We start from the raw sequence: 18,449 nt of genomic DNA on the forward strand, positions 1-18,449 counted from the left end.
TCTATTAAATCCAGGACATTTACAGGAGAAACTCCTACCGCCATCGATGAGGAGAACCTTAATCAAAGAAGAAGCTAAGATGTCCATTAGAACTCCAGAGAAGCTGCAGAGATACATGACTTGACTGAAAGAATTTGTCAATACGACACAGTAGGTAGCACTGTTGCCATGCAGCAAGAAGGTCCTGGGTTCGATTCCCGGCCAGGGGTCTTTCTGCATGGAGTTTGCATGTTCTCCCTGTGCATGCGTGGGTTCTCTCCGGGTACTCCGGCTTCCTCCCACAGTCCAAAAACATGACTGTTATGTTAATTGGTCTCTCTAAATTCTCCTAAAGTGTGTGTGCATGGTTGTTTGTCCTGCCTGTCTCTGTGTTGCCTGGCGGATGTACCCCTCCTCACCCCACTAGGGACAAGGGGGAACAGAAAATGAATGGACCATCCATCAGTTATACATATACATTATAAACATACTCAAAAAATGTTATGGTCAAATGAGACAAAACTTCTATAAGTGTGTCAAAAATTAATACTCAAGTAATTGTTGAACCCTGACACTTTAATATAGAACAATGAACACTCTTGTACAAAGAGCCCTCATCCTCACTTTTACCTGGCCTGCCTTTAACCTCCATGTTTTTGTCTTGCCATCCCCATTCATAGACCTCTCACTCTCACTCTCACTGACACGTGGTGCATAATCTTTCAAATCCACACACAGCCGCATAAAAGGCAGTCATAACAGTTTTGAATAATTGATTGTTAGTGAAATTGCTTGGCTCTAGAGTTTCCAGCTCATCATTGTTCCTGCCTCGGGTCGATGGGTGGTGAGGAAAAAGTAAACTTCTCAGGCAAGTTACCCATCATGTGCCAAGCCATCAGCGCACATGCAAAAAGACATATACCTGGACCTGCACCCACACCCTTCATCCCCAAAGCGGTGCATGAGCTTGAATAGGGTTTCCCCTCTTGTGATGTAGAAGGTACAGCAGCAGTGAGGAAGTATCAAACCCTGCAGCTCTGTTTGTTTTGCAGTTCACATCACCTCCTGATGTTGCCTTTTCTAGAAGACGCAGGACCATGAGAGGAAGATGCCTGTAGACACCCTGATCACCTCAGAGAACGACAGTAAGATATTGACCATGTTCACATTACTGGATAGGCATTGCTGCTCTGCTTTTCTAATATAGTACAACTCAGGATTGGGTTTATCATAAATTAGCTTAGATTTTTGTTATACAAGCAGGGTAAGATACTTCACCCACTTTAGTATTATCTATAATATTTTGTGTGCAGGTAAGAAACTTTAGGCTTGGTCTCTACCAGTCCTTATATGTCCTGTGTCAAAAATTAAAAGGGCTCTTCTTATTACTTTGTTTCAATATTGACATTTTCTTGCCTGTCTCCCATAAAAGCCAGATGGTGGACATGGCCAATTGCTGATTGACCATGTCTTGGAAGGTTTGCAGTTGTGCCATACTCCTTCTATTTTTAATTGGTGGAGATAACAGTACTGAAAGCTTGGGATGTTGTTTTATAATGCAGTCCTGCTTTAAACTTTTCTACAACCTTCTTGGTCTTTGCTGACACGTGTTCACTAATATTCTCTAACCAAGGGCATCACAAAAAGCCTTATTTATACTGGATCTTGAATACTGAGATAGAGATATTGAATATAAGATATGAGATATTGAATGTTTGGACTCCACAGTTTTCAGATCTTTATTTGTAAACAATTTTGAAAACAAAGTATGATTTTTCTTTCACTTCACAAATATGCTCTACTTACTGTTGGCCTTTTACCCAAAAACCCAGTGAAGTACATTGAATTTTGTGGCTGTAGCCGGACAAAAAAATACTTTTACAAGCCATTTTACATTGTTTCCTCCTAACTAACCCCATTTTCCTTTTTTTGGAGATGGTCCCTGCTCTCCTATGCTCGTAGGCTTAGCCTCCCCCTCTCTACTTCACCAGGCTATTGTTTGACTCCTTTGTGCCCCTCGGCTGCACCTGACCGTAATGACCCATGTGGTGCCCACTCCGGTTACACTAAGGACACACATCAAAAGACCAACTACATAAATATCTGTTCGGTCTGTCAGTGGTCCTCTTTGTTTTCCTCTTTATCCCTATTTACAACAGTACAATAGTCCCATGTGCACAATAAGGTTTGGCTCAGCCAGTCAATGGAGTCAGTGTGGCATCCACAATATAAAAAATTGACTGGATTTAATAAAGCTAATGCGAGGGGTTGGTTATAAAGCACTGATATCATATGACTACAGTTATGTGCATGATTTCTATTAATCAGTGAGAATGCATTACTGCATGTATGTTCTGGAGATTTCTGCTATATCTTTAGCTAAATTTTGCTATTGCACTTTTTGAAATATTTGTGCTTTTGTGCAAATTTCAGGCCCATTGAAATACACTGAAATTCAAAAATATTTCACAAAATTCAGCTAAAATCTTCTACTTTTTCACAGCTTACTACTTCTGCCTACTTCATCGTAGAAACTCCATTCAACTTTTAAACAAGTCACAAGACTTTAAACTACCTTCCAATGTCTCGGCTTTTTGATATCTCCTATGATTTTTCCACAATTTAAGTTTTATGCAGATTTTTGATTGTTTTCAGGTTTACAATGTAATCCTATGGTGGAATTCTCTAACTGCTGTCAGTTGTTAGAGTGTACACTCTAGTAACTGACGATTTTTTAACTTTTCATACTTGTTGACAAACAAAGTTATGCTGTTCATACATATTTAACTGCACAGAAACAATTTATGCATCAAGACGTAGCCACATATGTCTACTTTAAGGAACTATGACTATCATAGCTGCAGGTCTTTGGGGTTTTTGTCAAACTCTTCTGGAGCACAGACATGTCACACTGTCTATTTCTTCAATGTGTTTTTCTCTTGTGCTCTGTTTACATCTGTGTGTCAACATTCTGCTTGTCTACCTTTCTGCAGATGCCTTTTGTTTTTACTGGCTTTACTGTCTGCAAAGGCATTCTGAAAACTTCCATCAATTTAAGCAATCCATATATCAAAATGTTCTGCTTCTGCTGAATTATGCTACGTCTTCTGCTACATTTTTCTATTGAACTTTTTCAAATATTTCCGGTTACATACAAGATTCTGTTTCTGCTGAAACATCTTTTGCTGAATTTGACTATTTAGCAAAAATATGTTTGGCTTTTTTCAGTTTTTTTCCTACTTCTTATGCTTTCGTTCTACTTTTTCTAGCATATTCTGCAGAAATCATTCTGTAGATTTGAATTCTCACAGCTGTTTCGCTTGGAACAGCAATTTTTCTAGTATAAGTTTTAAGATGCAGTTGAAGTCCCTTAGCTATATGAGTTACAGTTATAAGTATTTAGGGCAGTTTAAGAGAGTTTAGTCCAGCAATATCCATTGCAGTCCAGAATTTCCTTAAAACCATATTTAGTTGTGATTGACGGTTATGAAATTATTATTTTTAACTTAGATTTTATTGAAACACAAAAAAACTCAATGAGATTAAAAATCTATTTTTCAAGCATGCACAGTAAAAAAAAATTCCGTAAAAAAACAGGAAAATGTCCTGGTAATTTTCTGCCAGCACATTTTCTGTTTTTTTACGGAAATTCTGGTCATAAGTTTTCCGTAATTTAACAGCATTTTTTTATGTTAAATTTACCAGCACTTCTGTTAATCCATAATTGAAATTTTCCGTATTTTTACAGTACATGTCCTGTATATTCACAAACACTTCTGTAAATAATGAATTGAAATTTTCCGTTTTTTTACAATATGTATTAAAACATTCCGTAAAAAAACAGGAAAACATCCTGGTAATTTTCAGCCAGTACATTTTCTGTTTTCTTACGGTATTTTCACAGTTTTTCAATGTTAATTAACTTGCATTTCTGTTAATCCCTAACTAAAATTTTCCGTATTTTTCCAGTAAATCTGTAGTATATTCACAAGCATTTCTGTTACTTAAAAACTTGTATTTTTGACATTCAAACCATTCAAGTCTGTGTTAGACATTGACTAAGTAATAAATATAAAGCACTACATTTTAAATAAACATAAATTTAAGCAAAACTCAACTTCTTATTCAAAAGGACATTTAGACCATGAAATTTAGTGTTAAAATAGCTCATGCAGATGGGTTAACAATGAAACCATAAACAATCCATTTGCAAATTTTATTTTGCAGTTCATGGTTTTTCAATACCATATCAACACATCATTACAATATAATTACAAATTGCATTCTCAATTATATATTCAGTCAAACATATTTTTAAAGTTGTTAAGGTCAATGTAAAGTTCATTCTTGAGTCCAGACTTTGAAGTCAATTTAATAATTTTGTTAAGTTTAATTTAATTAACACAATCCAACACTAACATTAAAAAAATACAATTTTAATCTTGCAATTTGCATTACAAGATTAAAATCACAGGTGTAAACAAGGACCAACATCCAACTACTATTTTCTGAACTGCTGTCAACATAACAGAGAACATTATGAAGCATCACCTTTTACAAGAATCAAATTTTCCATGGACTGTCAAAGTCATACAGTTCATTTACAAACTTGAGCAGTCGGGGTGGAATGTGATGATGCTTCTTCCCCTTCATTTCAGCCTTTGACCCTCGTTTGGGGTTTAAGCCCAGAAAGACTCTAAAAAAAAAAGGGAATGGATACTTGAGTTTAACATACAGACAGATGCGTCCAAATTACATTATAAGACAAATAAATTTTTCATATCATTGAAAAATGTAAAGGTTCTTGAAGGGCATATCAATGGGGGTTTTTCCTGTAATGTGACTTCTTACTCTATTGAGGTTGGTAGGACACATTAGCTATATACATTGTCAGAGAGCATTTTCGTACTGGATTAACTTTATGCTTACAAACAACACCAATTGCTAGCTTAGTGATCTGGCTGTTTTATCCATGCATGAGATATGTCAGTGTCTTGTCCTAATTTCTCAGCTCTGGGTTTTTCCCTTAAATAGTTTTATAATCCAATTGGAATCCCAATCAAAGCAAAAAGTCAACAAAGTTAATTGGACTTCCCTACATCCGTCTACATGCACTGAAATCCTTAATGTTTCTCACATAGATGAATGACCCTCGCAGCAAACATGCTGTGTCTTAAAATACTAATACATTTTCAAAAATCTGCACAGAATTCATGTTGTAACACCTGGCTACACGTTTTCCTTCAGGATTCCTTTTCTTTTTTTCAAAAATTGTGTAGCTGAGTGTGTCTTTAGGCTGAATACTAATGCCTCTCAAAACAAATCAATTTTTCAAACAATTGACACCCTAGAGATAGCCATAGAAAGTTGACTTACATCACTCACACTGAGCTTCTAAGCCAAATTAATGTCCATAACATAGCAGAGCAAAGCTCAGTTTAGCCTTTTAAAGAAGAAAACTGTTAATTCCACTGCTAAATGGCTTTTCTCAAGGGTTGGGTCAAACAAGCTTTTCAGCCACAGGAGGTTCTTCATTCTGAGTCATGCTGTTCTTGCTGCAAGGTGAAGACGTAGAACGATGAAAGAAATCAGAACATAAAGGGTATAAGTTGAATATTAATGGAAAGGATTTGAAACCCTCTCTGATTTAACACCTGCAGCTACCTGGTAAACTGCAGCATGAAATTGCACATTCAGAGCAGTTTGTCAATGGAGCTTTCAGCAGATAAAGCAAATGAAATGCAGAGTGGAGGAAACATATTGGACTTCTACACAACCTGATGTTTCTTTGAATATAGCGTTCCTCACAATAACAGCGACGGCTGGTAAAGATGTGCAAAAAGGCATGAAATTCATCTTTATCACAGCTGTATTAGCTCACAGTAAAAATGAAAAAGGAATCACGTCTACAAAAATGTCTCGGATATTGGCATCCCTAATGGTAAAATAAATCAATGCAACCGTTCTTGTAATTAATCATTTAGTTATTTCCTGAAATATAGCTATGACCCTCAGTACAATGTCCCTCATCCACTTTTCAAAATGAGAAAAACAAGAAAATACAACCTTCAAGTAAAGCAAATGCTCTTCATAAGTCAATAAATAACTTATGAAAGATATTTGCCTAAACTCGCCCGACAAACAGTCAGAAAAGCTGAAACGTTTTAAACATCGGGAACTGTAGCAAGGATTGGTGTTATGAGGGTCACCAAGATTCTGTAAAGATCATTAAACACTTTAAAAATACCAACCAAGAGTAAATTTGGGGGAAACAGCCACAACAACCAAGGTTTGCTGAGTATTCTGGTATAATAAATAAAGGTGCATAATTATAAATTAATTTATAATCAAATTAATTTGATTGTTTCTATGAATAAATTGGCAACTATAAGGGCGCATAGCCAATGCAGTGTACTCAGTGTACTATAACCCTGGCGGGCCACCATGCTTTACTTGCCCCCCACCAGGCTAAACATTGTTTCCTTATTGTAAATAAAGTTTTTTTATGCACCAGTAACAATGACTGTAAAGAGGAATTAAGCTAGGTTTATAGTTTGTAGTTGAAGCGTTGTACTGGGCACGACGGGGTGCGCACCAATTGCTCCGTCCTTAAACTTGCCTGTTGGCTTCAAACACCATTTCCAAATTATGATGCCTGCTTGTTCACCTCCGAATTTTTTTTACATCTAAATTTTTTTTAATACAAAAACAAGGTGTGTCGCTGGTAGACTTCTCTAGCAAATAGATTCTTTTGATGCATCAAAGAGTGATGTCATCACTGCTGATGTCATTGTTACCAATGGAACTGAACATTCTAATAGTTCATTCACATCAAACACGTTTTGAGCGTCAGGCGAGTCTGGTTTACATTCAAAGTCTATGTGGAGTGTTGGACGCCATGGACTCTCTTGACGCGTCAAACGGCCACATCGGCCCTCAACGCGCCTCCACATAGACGTTGAATGTAAATCAGATGCGCCTGACTCTCAAAACGTGTTTGGTGTGAACGCACCATTATATGTCCTGTGTCATATGACTCATTGCTTTGAGTCAGGGGTAACATTTAGAGGTAAAATGTGAATTAAGTTTTAGATAGGGTTAGGATTAGGGAAAATGTCTGTGTTAAGCAAAATCACAGCAACTAAAATGAAGGGAAATGAATGCAAAGTTCTAATATGGGTCGAAATAGTTTTGATAAATCTGTATAGCATTTTGTTTTCTAAATCATTCTATAAATAATGATGATATAATGTTAGGTTGTATTTCTGCCAATTGCATAGCTGCAGTACATTAGTAGTCTAATGTGTTGAATATGCTGAGACACATTCAACGCATTAGAAACCAATCAGAACCAAAAGTTTGTCTTTTGGTTCTGATTGGTTGTTTCTGGACAGCAGCAGAGTCAGAGGAATTTTCAGATTCTCAGTTTCATATTTTACTGTCAGACACTTTTAACAAATATTCATCTAACACACTTATCCTTGCGCACACACATTCACACTTAGGACAATTTAGAGAGACCAATTGTTTTTTTTAGAAATTGTACCTGCTGCAGTTTTTATATATATAGGAAAGTTTTAATAATGTTTATTTTGGTGTTTTTAACTCTGAAATTGATCTTGTGTTTTATCCATTGGCTTTGGAGTTAGGAATATTATTTGCCTGTGTCTGTTTTGATTTCCTAAATTTGTGTAAAGGATATAAATACACTGCTGTTTAAACAAAACAGCGGTGTATTCATTTGGCACTTGTGCATATCAGCCCAACAAGGCCATACTGGATATTTTGGAGACGAACACATTTATCCTTGCGCACACACATTCACACCTTAGGACAGTGTTTCTCAATTCCAGTCCTCACGCCCTCCCTGCCTGCATGTTTTAGGTGTTTCCCTTCTGCCACACGCCTGGATTGAATAATGGGTGATTAACAGGCTTCTGCAGTACTTGATGGTCACGCAATCATTTGAATCAGCTGTTCTGGTATAGAGGCACATCTAAAACATGCAGAGCAGGGGGGCCTGAGGACTGGAATTGAGAAGCGCTGCCTTAGGACAATTTAAAGAGACCAATTAATTTTTTAGAAATTCTACCAGCTGCAGTTTTTATAGATAGGAAAGTTTTAATAATGGTTATTTTGGTGTTTTTAACTCTGAAATTGACCTTGTGTTTTCTCCATTGACTTTGGAGTTAGGATTATTATTTGCCTGTGTCTGTTTTGATTTCCTAAATTTGTGTAAAACATTGAATTTTCATAATGCCCAGTGTTGGCAAAACCTGGGTTTGGATTGTTATCCAGGTTAGTACCACCTGGGTGTGGGTCGGCGTAAAGGCCGAGCTGGGCTTAGACTGGCCTTCAGGCCAACGCCAACACGAAGCCCCTCCATGCAACCAGTGGAGGTTGGTCGCATGGACCTCGATGTTTGATTGGAGGTCCATCTTTCCTCGGATGTCCCTGTTGGATTGGAGGTCCATGTTTCCTCGGACCTCCCTGATTGATTGGAGGTCCATCTTTCCTCGGACCTCCCTGTTGGATTGGAGGTCCATCTTTCCTCAGACCTCCCTGTTGTATTGGAGGTCCATCTTTCCTCGGACCTCCCTGGTTGATTGGAGGTCCGTCTTTCCTCGGACCTCCCCGTTTGATTGGAGGTCCATTTTTCCTCGGACCTCCCCGTTTGATTGGAGGTCCATCTTTCCTCGGACCTCCCCGTTTGATTGGAGGTCCATCTTTCCTCGGACCTCCCCGGTTGATTGGAGGTCTGCTTCTCCTCGGACCTCCCTGGTTGATTGGAGGTCCATCTTTCCTCGGACCTCCCCAGTTGATTGGAGGTCTGCTTCTCCTCGGACCTCCCCAGTTGATTGGAGGTCTGCTTCTCCTCGGACCTCCCTGGTTGATTGGAGGTCCGTCTTTCCTCTGACCTCCCTGGTTGATTGGAGGTCCATCTTTCCTCGGACCTCCCCGTTTGATTGGAGGTCCATCTTTCCTCGGACCTCCCCGTTTGATTGGAGGTCCATCTTACCTCGGACCTCCCCGTTTGATTGGAGGTCCATCTTTCCTCGGACCTCCCCGGTTGATTGGAGGTCTGCTTCTCCTCGGACCTCCCTGGTTGATTGGAGGTCCATCTTTCCTCCGACCTCCCTGATGGATTGGAGGTCCGTCTTTCCTCGGACCTCCCCAGTTGATAGGAGGTCTGCTTCTCCTCGAACCTCCCCGGTTGATTGGAGGTCTGCTTCTCCTCGGACCTCCCTGGTTGATTGGAGGTCCGTCTTTCCTCGGACCTCCCTGATGGATTGGAGGTCCGTCTTTCCTCGGACCTCCCTGATGGATTGGAGGTCCATCTTTCCTCGGACCTCCCTGATGGATTGGAGGTCTGTCTTTCCTTGGTCTCTTCTGTTTGCAGGGAGTCTTCTTTTTGCAGGGGGACCTCTGGTTGGGTGGAGACTCTCGGATGGTTGTTTTCCAGAGCAAGTTTCAACTTTATCTTCAGGTCTGCAACCTGACCCTGCAATGATTTCACTTTTTCCTCCTGTTCTTTGATTTTGGAAGCTTGCTCAGTGTGAGTTTTGATCTGTTCCTCAAATTTAAGTCTCTCTTTGTATCCTTCAATCATTACTTCAATCAGACCTTTATTGCGGGATTCATATTTTTCTGCCTCCCTCTTGAAGTGATCCAGCTGTTGAAGAATGCTCTTTGATTCACCTTCACGTTTGACTTGCAGATGACGTTCTCTTTCCAACATTTTTTGCAGCTTATGAATCTCCTCCTGCTGTGATTTCACTTCAGCCTGACATGCAATCCTTTTGTCTCTTTCCTCACGGAGTTCAAAAATCTTACTCTGCAGTTCTTCTTTAAGATCGTCTACCTGCTTTGTGAGATTGATGACGTGTTGGCTAGACTCTTCCTCGTCTTCCACTAAGGGGGTGATCTCGAAGCCAGCAGAAGGAGTTGTTTTCTGCTCGACTTCCAATGATCTTGGGCTCTCAAAGTCGCCGGAAGGACTTGGTTCACCCTGGATCTCCGATGATTCATCTTCCGGCTCGCTGTCATTGTCAAAAACAAGGATTTCGTCGTAGTCGACTTGGATGTTTTGCTCCATCATTTCAATCCATGAAAGCTCAGCTGGAAAAGCTTCATGTTCACAAGTATTCTGTTGTTGCTTCATATCTATATTCTGGTAAATTATTTCTTCTCTGAAAGGATTAATTTCGAACGTGCTCTAAAGAGTGATCTGTCGCGATAGAACTGTGGAACAGGTCTGAGAAAACACTGTCTGTGAACTACAGTCAAGAGAGAGATTCCTTTGTGATATCATAGTTATGACATCACTGCGGATGTCATTGTTACCAATGGAACTGAATATTCTAATGATGCATTAATATCAAACTCCTATAGAGGGTCAGGTGAGTCCAGTTTACATTCAAAGTCTATGTGGAGTGTTGGATGCCATGGACTCGTTTGATGTCAAATGCTCCCAACGGCCGCTAGGCGCTCCAAACGCGCCTCCACATAGATGTTGAATGTAAATCAGATGCGCCTGACTCTCAAAACGTGTTTGGTGTGAACGCACCATTATATGTCCTGTGTCATATTGGTTCTATCATATTAGGACCAAAGCCTGGTCCTAATATGATGGACTCATTGCTTTGAGTCAGGGGTAACATTTAGAGGTAAAATGTGAATTAAGTTTTAGATAGGGTTAGGGAAAATGTCTGTGTTAAGCAAAATCACAGCAACTAAAATGAAGGGAAATGAATGCAAAGTTCTAATATGGGTCGAAATAGTTTTGACAAATCTGTATAGCATTTTGTTTTCTAAATCATTCTATAAATAATGATGATATAATGTTAGGTTGTATTTCTGCCAATTGCATGGCTGCAGTACATTAGTAATCTAATGTGTTGAATGTGCTGAGACACATTCAACGCATTAGAAACCAATCAGAACCAAAGTTTGTCTTTTGGTTCTGATTGGTTGTTTCTGGACAGCAGCAGAGTCAGAGGAATTTTCACAGATCCTCTGTTTCATATTTTACTGTCAGACACTTTTAACAAATATTCATCCATCATCATCTAACACATTTATCCTTGCGCACACACATTCACACTTAGGACAATTTAGAGAGACCAATTGTTTTTTTAGAAATTGTACCTGCTGCAGTTTTTATATATATAGGAAAGTTTTAATAATGTTTATTTTGGTGTTTTTAACTCTGAAATTGATCTTGTGTTTTATCCATTGACTTTGGAGTTAGGAATATTATTTGCCTGTGTCTGTTTTGATTTCCTAAATTTGTGTAAAGGATATAAATACACTGCTGTTTAAACAAAACAGCGGTGTATTCATTTGGCACTTGTGCATATCAGCCCAACAAGGCCATACTGGATATTTTGGAGACGAATACTTGTGCTGTTATGCCATTTTTGGTCGGAAGGTTGCTGGGAACACTTCGAAACACACCATTTTAAATCAAGATCTTTTGAACTATGCAAGAAAAGAATGATAGTGATTCAAAAAAAAGTCAACATTCCTCCTATTGAACACCTGAGCTGAAGAGAGGACAGAATGAGAGATGACACAAGAGTCTAGACAGTCTATAAAGAATAGGCAAGGTCTCAATCTGAATGTGATCGAGAAAGATTTTCACCAATCCACTACAGAGCAACAAATGACAAACAAGAGGAACCTTTATAAACGTCCACTTAAAGTTTAAAGTAGTTTACAACCTCTAGTTAACTAAACATTGCTCCACCAATGCATAGAAATTATGCAAGGTCCAGACTGAAGAGCTCCAACCAGGAATTGATCACAGTACCTTGTTGCTGCAGAACCATCCATTTGACATTAAATGTACTCAATTCAATGTTGTGCAACTGTGCTACAGTCATGAGAGGTTAATTTATTTTAAACCTACCAGAGCTTAAAATATTGTCAATATAAGCCATTGTCAAATCTGCTCTTTCAGTAATTGCAGAGGCCAATGCATATTTGCTAAATGTATGTAAAGCCCATTTTCATGTTCACTGATTTGAAATGCAGATTTCTCCATGTAATTGTAACTCCTTTGGGACTTTCACTGTCATACAGCGGCTTTCTGGATCTGCCAGGCAATCCAATTAGTGCAGCTGATCACCAGTCCAGTTGCAGTCATGCAACTGGACTGTCTCAACAGTTGCAAATAACTCCTTGACAATCCTCAACTATGACTAATTTGAATGAACAATCACTGAAACAACAAAATTGTTGGTACACTTCTTTTAATGAAGGCAAACCCGTAACAATCACTGAAGTTACTTGAAACTGATAAAATTGTAAAAAAAAGGGGAAAAAAAGATTGACTGAAAATTAAACAATGAAAATAAGACAATGCTTCTGAACTGTGTTTCAAAAGCACAGAATTAATCAATTATTATTGCTCAGACCAAATAATTCAAAATATCAACAAAAATATACCAACCTTTGTATAAATTCCAGTGTCAGGGACATGTCTTTTGGATATTTTATGTTCAAGACATAAAACATGGAGAAGGCGTAGCTTAGGGCAGCGATGGGTGACTTGATGTGGTCATTCACAATCATTTGGTCAACAGCAACTTTAAAAAGCTGTTCACCTAAAGAAACAAATCATTAATACAAGAGTTTAAGATCCACCACAGGTGACCAGAACATGTCCATAATATGTTCTAAATACGCGCAGTAATTATATAGAAAATGTTTTATTATATTAATTTTCATATGACTTTTTTTTCACGTACCTGTCAACATATTTTTCTCTGTCCTTACATTTATTCAAAATACTGTATAATCCATGGGTGTCCAAAGTCGGTCCTCAAGGGCCGGCATCCTGCATGTTTTAGTTCTCCCTGGTTTAACGCACGTGGATCAAATGATGGCTCATTAGAGGCCTAAGAGGAACATTGACTTGCTGAAAGGTTGTTACTACCACCAGGGAGAGAATAAAACATGCAGGATGTCGGGCCTCCAGGACCGACTTTGGGGACCACTGGTATTCAGTTCCAACAATGTGTATGATATTGCATCAAAATGTATATTTGCAAACTTTAACATTATTTGAAGGTTATTCTAGAAAACATAGTACATATAGAATTTTGAATCAAAAGTTTAACAGACTGAGGAAAGCAAAATAATAATAATTGCACACCCATTATAAAGATGCATGGGGTGCTTGGCAGGTCAAGATCAGGACTCTCTGGATGCAGCAGCTAAGGAGAGAAAAGAAAATATACACAAAATAGAGAAATGTAAACACCAAAGCATGTAAATCTTCTAATAATGGACGGAACTAAACAGCTAATGTTTACAAAAAATAATTGTTAATATTTTTGGACAAAAAGAAATGTTTACAGTGTAAATTTACCTCATTTTGACAAAATAGTTGGGCTGGTTTCTCCTTGAAGAATTTTGCGATTCCACTAATCACCTGGACAGCATCACTTCCTGGAATATCCACCCCTCTGGACCCAAGGAAGTCCTTTATTGTCTTTTCTTTCTTTGACAATTCCTCTGCCAGTCTGGTTTGTACTGGGAAGCCAAGAAGGGTGGTTGTGTGATCAAACAGGTGGATTGCTTCAAAGAGAAAAGGCCAGTCTTCTAATAACTTGCTGATGGAGTTTCCTCTGTTGATTGCTGCTCGCTGGATGCTATAGGTTTCAGCCACCATTCTTCGAACATCAGACTCTGGAAAATGATTTGTTTGGAAGGCAGTTTTCAGTTGTTCCTGTGTGAATTTTAGGTTTGTCACATTCTCAGCAGTTGGCTGCCACTGCACACAACCATAGCGATTTGAAGGCAAAGACTTTTTCTGTGATGCCATTTCATCTTCGCATTGTCTCTTTGTTGAACCAAAGCTCAATGGTCTCATAACATTTTCAACTCTGTTTTCAAGCTGTATAAACAGAGAATCATATCCTGTTCCAACAACTTTTAATCCATTGACCTCTCTGTCTTGGAAAGAGCAGGGATATTGCTCTATGATCTGCTGTGCAATGTTCCTCAACTTAGCTCTTCCAGGCCTTTTTTGGTCCTTCCCAAGAACATCATCAATGATGATGCGAACAAGTTCCCTTCTGTCTTTAGGTTTTGGTCTTTTCTTTTCTTCAACAGCAATCATAAGTTGGGGTGGCATTTTGTGCCATGGCACAGGATATGCCTCACAGGAACCGGAAGTCACAGGTGATAGTTGCAGCTGGTGGCTATTCAGCTGCAAAGGTTCAGTAGTGGGGGCAGAATCAGCTTGCAATTCTAAATAGAATCAATAGAACAAAAACAAACAAACAAAAAACATGTTAATTATATTTATATGAACACAAGATTAAACCTAAATGATATATATATATATATATATATATATATATATATATATATATATATATATATATATATATATAACAAAGCTGGAGTCTGGACGTAAAAACTATCCTGTCAAAGTAAGAAAAAAAAATACCCCACCTGCGTCTCACACCCAGGTTATCAAATTGTGCTTAACAATTAAAATAACTACAGCCTGACATTTAAGAATAAGCACAAGCAGTATGACGCCATGAACTGCTAACTTTCACGCGCCATTTATCAACAGTTTGGATATTGAAAAGAAAAAAACGCATAACACCAAAGGTTAAATCAAGAAAACTCACAGCAGACGACGACTGTCATATATATCAATAATTTGGGGGGCTATGTGAGACACATTCTTATTAAGATGGTCGAAAAAATCAAGCTAGCAAGTTCCTCAAGAGATAAATGCAAAAATGGGCGCCGTACTTGGAGTGTGGGAAAAAAAAGAGAAAAGCGGTCACCGTTATAAATAACCTCGTCTTACTTTTACATTTCAGAACCAAAAACGGTATTTAAAAAATATGAGTAAAAACATTTTTAGTAAAACGAATGCAAAATTATACCGTATTTACAAGAAGATAGCGGTTCGCCAGTCTGAAATATTATCTATACTAATACTATGTTTTGTTTTTTTAATTTAAAAAATGTTTATTGATTTACTTTACATTACCCCAGAGGTGCCAAAAACCGATTACTCCAACTTCTAAGTCCAACCTGGGTCCAGGATACACATTCAGTGTCGGAGAGAGAGCTTTGAATGGCTACAGAACAAGATTTTGCGCTTCGTGCAGGTTCTTGTTCCCATGATGCAATGCGCCAAATTGAAAATACGGGAAAAATACCTGTAAAATGTAAAAACGGAAAATTCCTTCAAATTTCTACTGTACATTTTACCGTTTTTTTTACAGTTTTTTTTTTACAGTGTGTGATTGACAACACATTTGTACAAAAAAAATGTTGCAATAATCAGAGAATACATAATCAGTATTTTTTTATTGAAATTAATAAGGACTAAAGATTTACAGCCTGATGTTTCCTTCCTGATCAAAAAGTGTTTGTGTTTTGATCATTTTCATTTCCCTCCCTAAGACCCGTCTAACAGCGTCTCCCATGTTCCTGTTTGGTCCTGCACCTCCAACACTCTCTCTTGCCTTTTTTCCTAAATTCCACACAGACTTTAGGTACTGCCAGAAGGGGACATGCTGGGATTAAAGCCTGTTAACACCTGACTCTTTCTGGTTGATATGAAGAAAGATGGTTGAAAAATAACCTTGGAGATTAAAACATTCTATGGCTTTAAAATGTATGTTAAATAACAAAACATAACACTTCTGCTTGCAAAACATGTCTGTCCATAGTTAATCTGTATAATTTTTTAGTTTTTCCGACATACTAACTTATATGCCTGCAGATTCAATATGTTGATAGTAGAATACATTTTATCAGTCGTCCTAATTTTAGTCTGGAATTGTTTTTCTCCCACAGCTGATATTGAATTGGATTTTGCAGGTGAGTCAATACGTAAAATCTCAGTCATGAATAAAAATATTTCACACTATTTACTTCTGGGAACTATTTTATTGTAAAAAATAAAATAATTTGGACATTAAGCAGAACTTTACATCCAGAGATTGTGTTTTGACCAGATTTTATCTCACCAAATCATCCTACTGTGGAAATAAAAACACTAAACCAGGTGGATCTGGTTTAGCAGATGGACAGCTGCTAAACTGTCCATCTGTTTAGCAGCTGGTGGACAGATGGCAAGGAAAAATAAAATCACCTCCCTCGCCCTTCTCATTTCTCACCAGGTGATGAAGATTTTCAAGAAAATCATGAGAGGCAAAAACACAAAGGGAAGAGAAGAAATGGTGACAGACCAAAAAGCAAGAGGGAAAATCAGAGAAGAAAAAGATCATCCAAGTCAGTGCAAGGAATAAGAGAGGAATCTCAATCCACGACAGAGAGAAGAGAGAGGCGTAGGAGGCGAAGAGGAAAAGCTGAACATGAAACAAGCGGACATGAGGGGAACGAAGGTGAGCGGGATCAAACCAGGGCCAAGACAACAAAATCAAAGAAGAACATCAAAAATGAGAAAACCAGAAAGCTGGAGGGGAAGGAGGATGGAGAAGCTCAGGAAAGAAGTGAAAAGGGAAAACTGAAACCTGTGTGTGCCAAAAATGAGGAGAAAATAGAAAGTGGAGATCAACTTAAGGAAAAAGAAAAAGCACTTGGAGTGAAGAAGAAGAAAAAGCGCAAAAAAGTTGTTGAAACGAGGTAATGCTTCATGTGATGTGATAGTTCCTGCTTCTAAACGAAAATGTCTCGTCACTCATTAACAGAGTCTTCTGAAATGATTTAGTTCAGAGCCAGAGACCAGTGAGGAAGGTGAGGATGAGGAAGAGGTCAATAATGATGGAGAGGTGAGGCCTGAGTTACTGTCACCTGAGGAGTTGGAGAAGTTGAAGGAGGCAGTGGATGAGAAGAAGAAGCTGATCCAAAGTCTGAGGGGGAAGCCCTGGCCAATGAAACAAAAACTTGTCACTTTACGGTACACTTTAATTTATTACTTAAAAAAACAAAAAACAAAATGACTTTAAAAAAGTTACTTGCCAATACTTTATTTACTGACTTTTAGAGAGTCTCAGCTATTTGTGGAGAAATATGAGGGAGCTTTGGGGAAAGGGAAAGGCAGGAAGCTCTACGCATACAAGGTCATGATGACAAAGGCAAGTAGACACCAACGTTCACTTATTCAGAAAAAAAATCTCAAATTAATACTGTTTCGTTTAAACTTTTTTGTAATCATTGCATCATTAGAAGTGGAAGAAGTTTCAAAGAGACTTTGAGAACTTCAAAACAGCCTGCATTCCATGGGAGATGAAAATAAAAGAGATTGAAAGTAAGATTCAAACATTTGTTATGAGTAAGAAGACATATGACATATGTTAAAATGTATTTGAATAGAACATCTTTTCAGACACACATTTTGAGTATACATGATCTTCCTTCTAAAAAGGGGAAAATAGTACATTAAATAGTGTGTGGTGCATTTTTGACTGTTAAAAAGTTTATGAAACCATGTCTACCTTTCACAAATATGCTCTTATTCATGCTGATCTACCAGCCAATAAGATGAAAATAATGTTTGTAGTTGAAAGATGACAAAATGTGAAAAGCTTTTGTACTTAATGTGCCATTCAGGTCATTTTGGCTCCTCAGTTGCCTCATACTTCATCTTCTTACGGTGGATGTACGGCATCAACATGATCCTGTTTGGTTTGACCTTCGGCCTGGTTATGGTACCAGAGGTACTCCAGCTTTGAAACCTAAACTGGAGTTTCTTTTTGTTCATTGCTCTCTAGATATATTTCATGTTGATCATTCTCCTCTATACTTTTTTTGAACAGGCATTAATGGGGAGGCCCTATGGCAGCATCCCGAGAAAGACTGTCCCCAGAGCTGAGGAAGCCGGTGCCATGGACTTTGCTGTCCTTTGGGACTTTGGGGTCAGTTAGAGATGTGACACACATTGATTACTTCCACCTAAAACAAGATGTTTAATTTGCTTTTTTAATCTTTTTCAATGTCACTCATAGGGTTACGCTCAGTATTCGGTCCTCTTCTATGGTTACTATAACAACCAGCGCGCTATTGGCTGGTTCAAGTTTCGTATGCCGCTGTCGTACTTCCTAGTCGGTGTGGGCACAGTGGCCTACAGCTATATGGTTGTCATACGGACGTAAGTTTTCTGCGCAGGTGTTGAATGACAGTATGTCTTCATTATATGAGGCTGCATAGAGAATGCATTCTTTCTGACTGAAGGATGGCGCGTAATGCAAATGAGTCAGGGGTCGGAGATGACAACAGCTTCAATTTCAGCTGGAAAATGTTCACAAGCTGGGATTACCTGATAGGAAACCCTGAGACAGCAGACAACAAGTTTGCCTCCATCACCACCAGTTTTAAGGTCAGGCCTGCTCTCTGTCTAATTTCCAGTGGAGCAATGAATGAAACAACACAGCAGAGTTAGTCGGTTGTGCTGCCTGACATCTGCAGGAAGCAATCTTGGAGGAGCAAGAGAGCCGAAAGGACGACAACATCCATCTGACTCGTTT

General features: G+C 38.5%; 2 protein-coding genes across 3 annotated transcripts; one reads left to right on the plus strand and one right to left on the minus strand.

Moving 5' to 3' along the window:
- The first annotated feature begins 1,036 nt into the window (after positions 1-1,036).
- On the plus strand, positions 1,037-16,702 carry LOC116729205 (transmembrane channel-like protein 1). Its single transcript, XM_032577582.1, has 3 exons — positions 1,037-1,124; positions 15,817-15,840; positions 16,143-16,702. Exons 1-3 carry the CDS (start codon positions 1,088-1,090, stop codon positions 16,610-16,612), a joined length of 531 nt encoding a protein of 176 aa, XP_032433473.1. The 5' UTR covers positions 1,037-1,087; the 3' UTR covers positions 16,613-16,702.
- On the minus strand, positions 4,182-14,264 carry LOC116729202 (uncharacterized). Of its 2 annotated transcripts, none has more exons than XM_032577580.1 (4): positions 13,418-14,264; positions 13,139-13,199; positions 12,434-12,587; positions 4,182-4,675 (listed from the first exon to the last, which is right to left on the minus strand). In XM_032577580.1, the coding sequence occupies exons 1-4, from the start codon at positions 14,120-14,122 to the stop codon at positions 4,543-4,545; spliced, it is 1,053 nt and encodes a 350-aa protein (XP_032433471.1). In that variant the 5' UTR covers positions 14,123-14,264; the 3' UTR covers positions 4,182-4,542. The 2 variants fall into 2 exon arrangements, with proteins under 2 accessions (XP_032433471.1, XP_032433470.1); XM_032577579.1 differs by having other exon boundaries at positions 13,355-14,264.
- Positions 16,703-18,449: the final 1,747 nt, after the last annotated feature.

The sequence above is a fragment of the Xiphophorus hellerii genome, chromosome 12, assembly GCF_003331165.1.
Source record: "Xiphophorus hellerii strain 12219 chromosome 12, Xiphophorus_hellerii-4.1, whole genome shotgun sequence".
Lineage (NCBI taxonomy): Eukaryota > Metazoa > Chordata > Actinopteri > Cyprinodontiformes > Poeciliidae > Xiphophorus > Xiphophorus hellerii.

Coding starts and splice junctions, on each gene's coding strand:
- LOC116729202 (XM_032577579.1), bottom strand. CDS start 14,122: ATGCCACCCCAACTTATGATTGCTGTTGAAGAAAAGAAAAGACCAAAA. Junction 12,588..13,138: donor CCCATGCATCTTTATAATGG/GTGTGCAATTAT, acceptor TTGTTTCTTTAG/GTGAACAGCTTTTTAAAGTT. Junction 4,676..12,433: donor ACACTGGAATTTATACAAAG/GTTGGTATATTT, acceptor TTTTTTTTTTAG/AGTCTTTCTGGGCTTAAACC.
- LOC116729205 (XM_032577582.1), top strand. CDS start 1,088: ATGCCTGTAGACACCCTGATCACCTCAGAGAACGACA. Junction 1,125..15,816: donor GATCACCTCAGAGAACGACA/GTAAGATATTGA, acceptor TTTCTCCCACAG/CTGATATTGAATTGGATTTT. Junction 15,841..16,142: donor TATTGAATTGGATTTTGCAG/GTGAGTCAATAC, acceptor ATTTCTCACCAG/GTGATGAAGATTTTCAAGAA.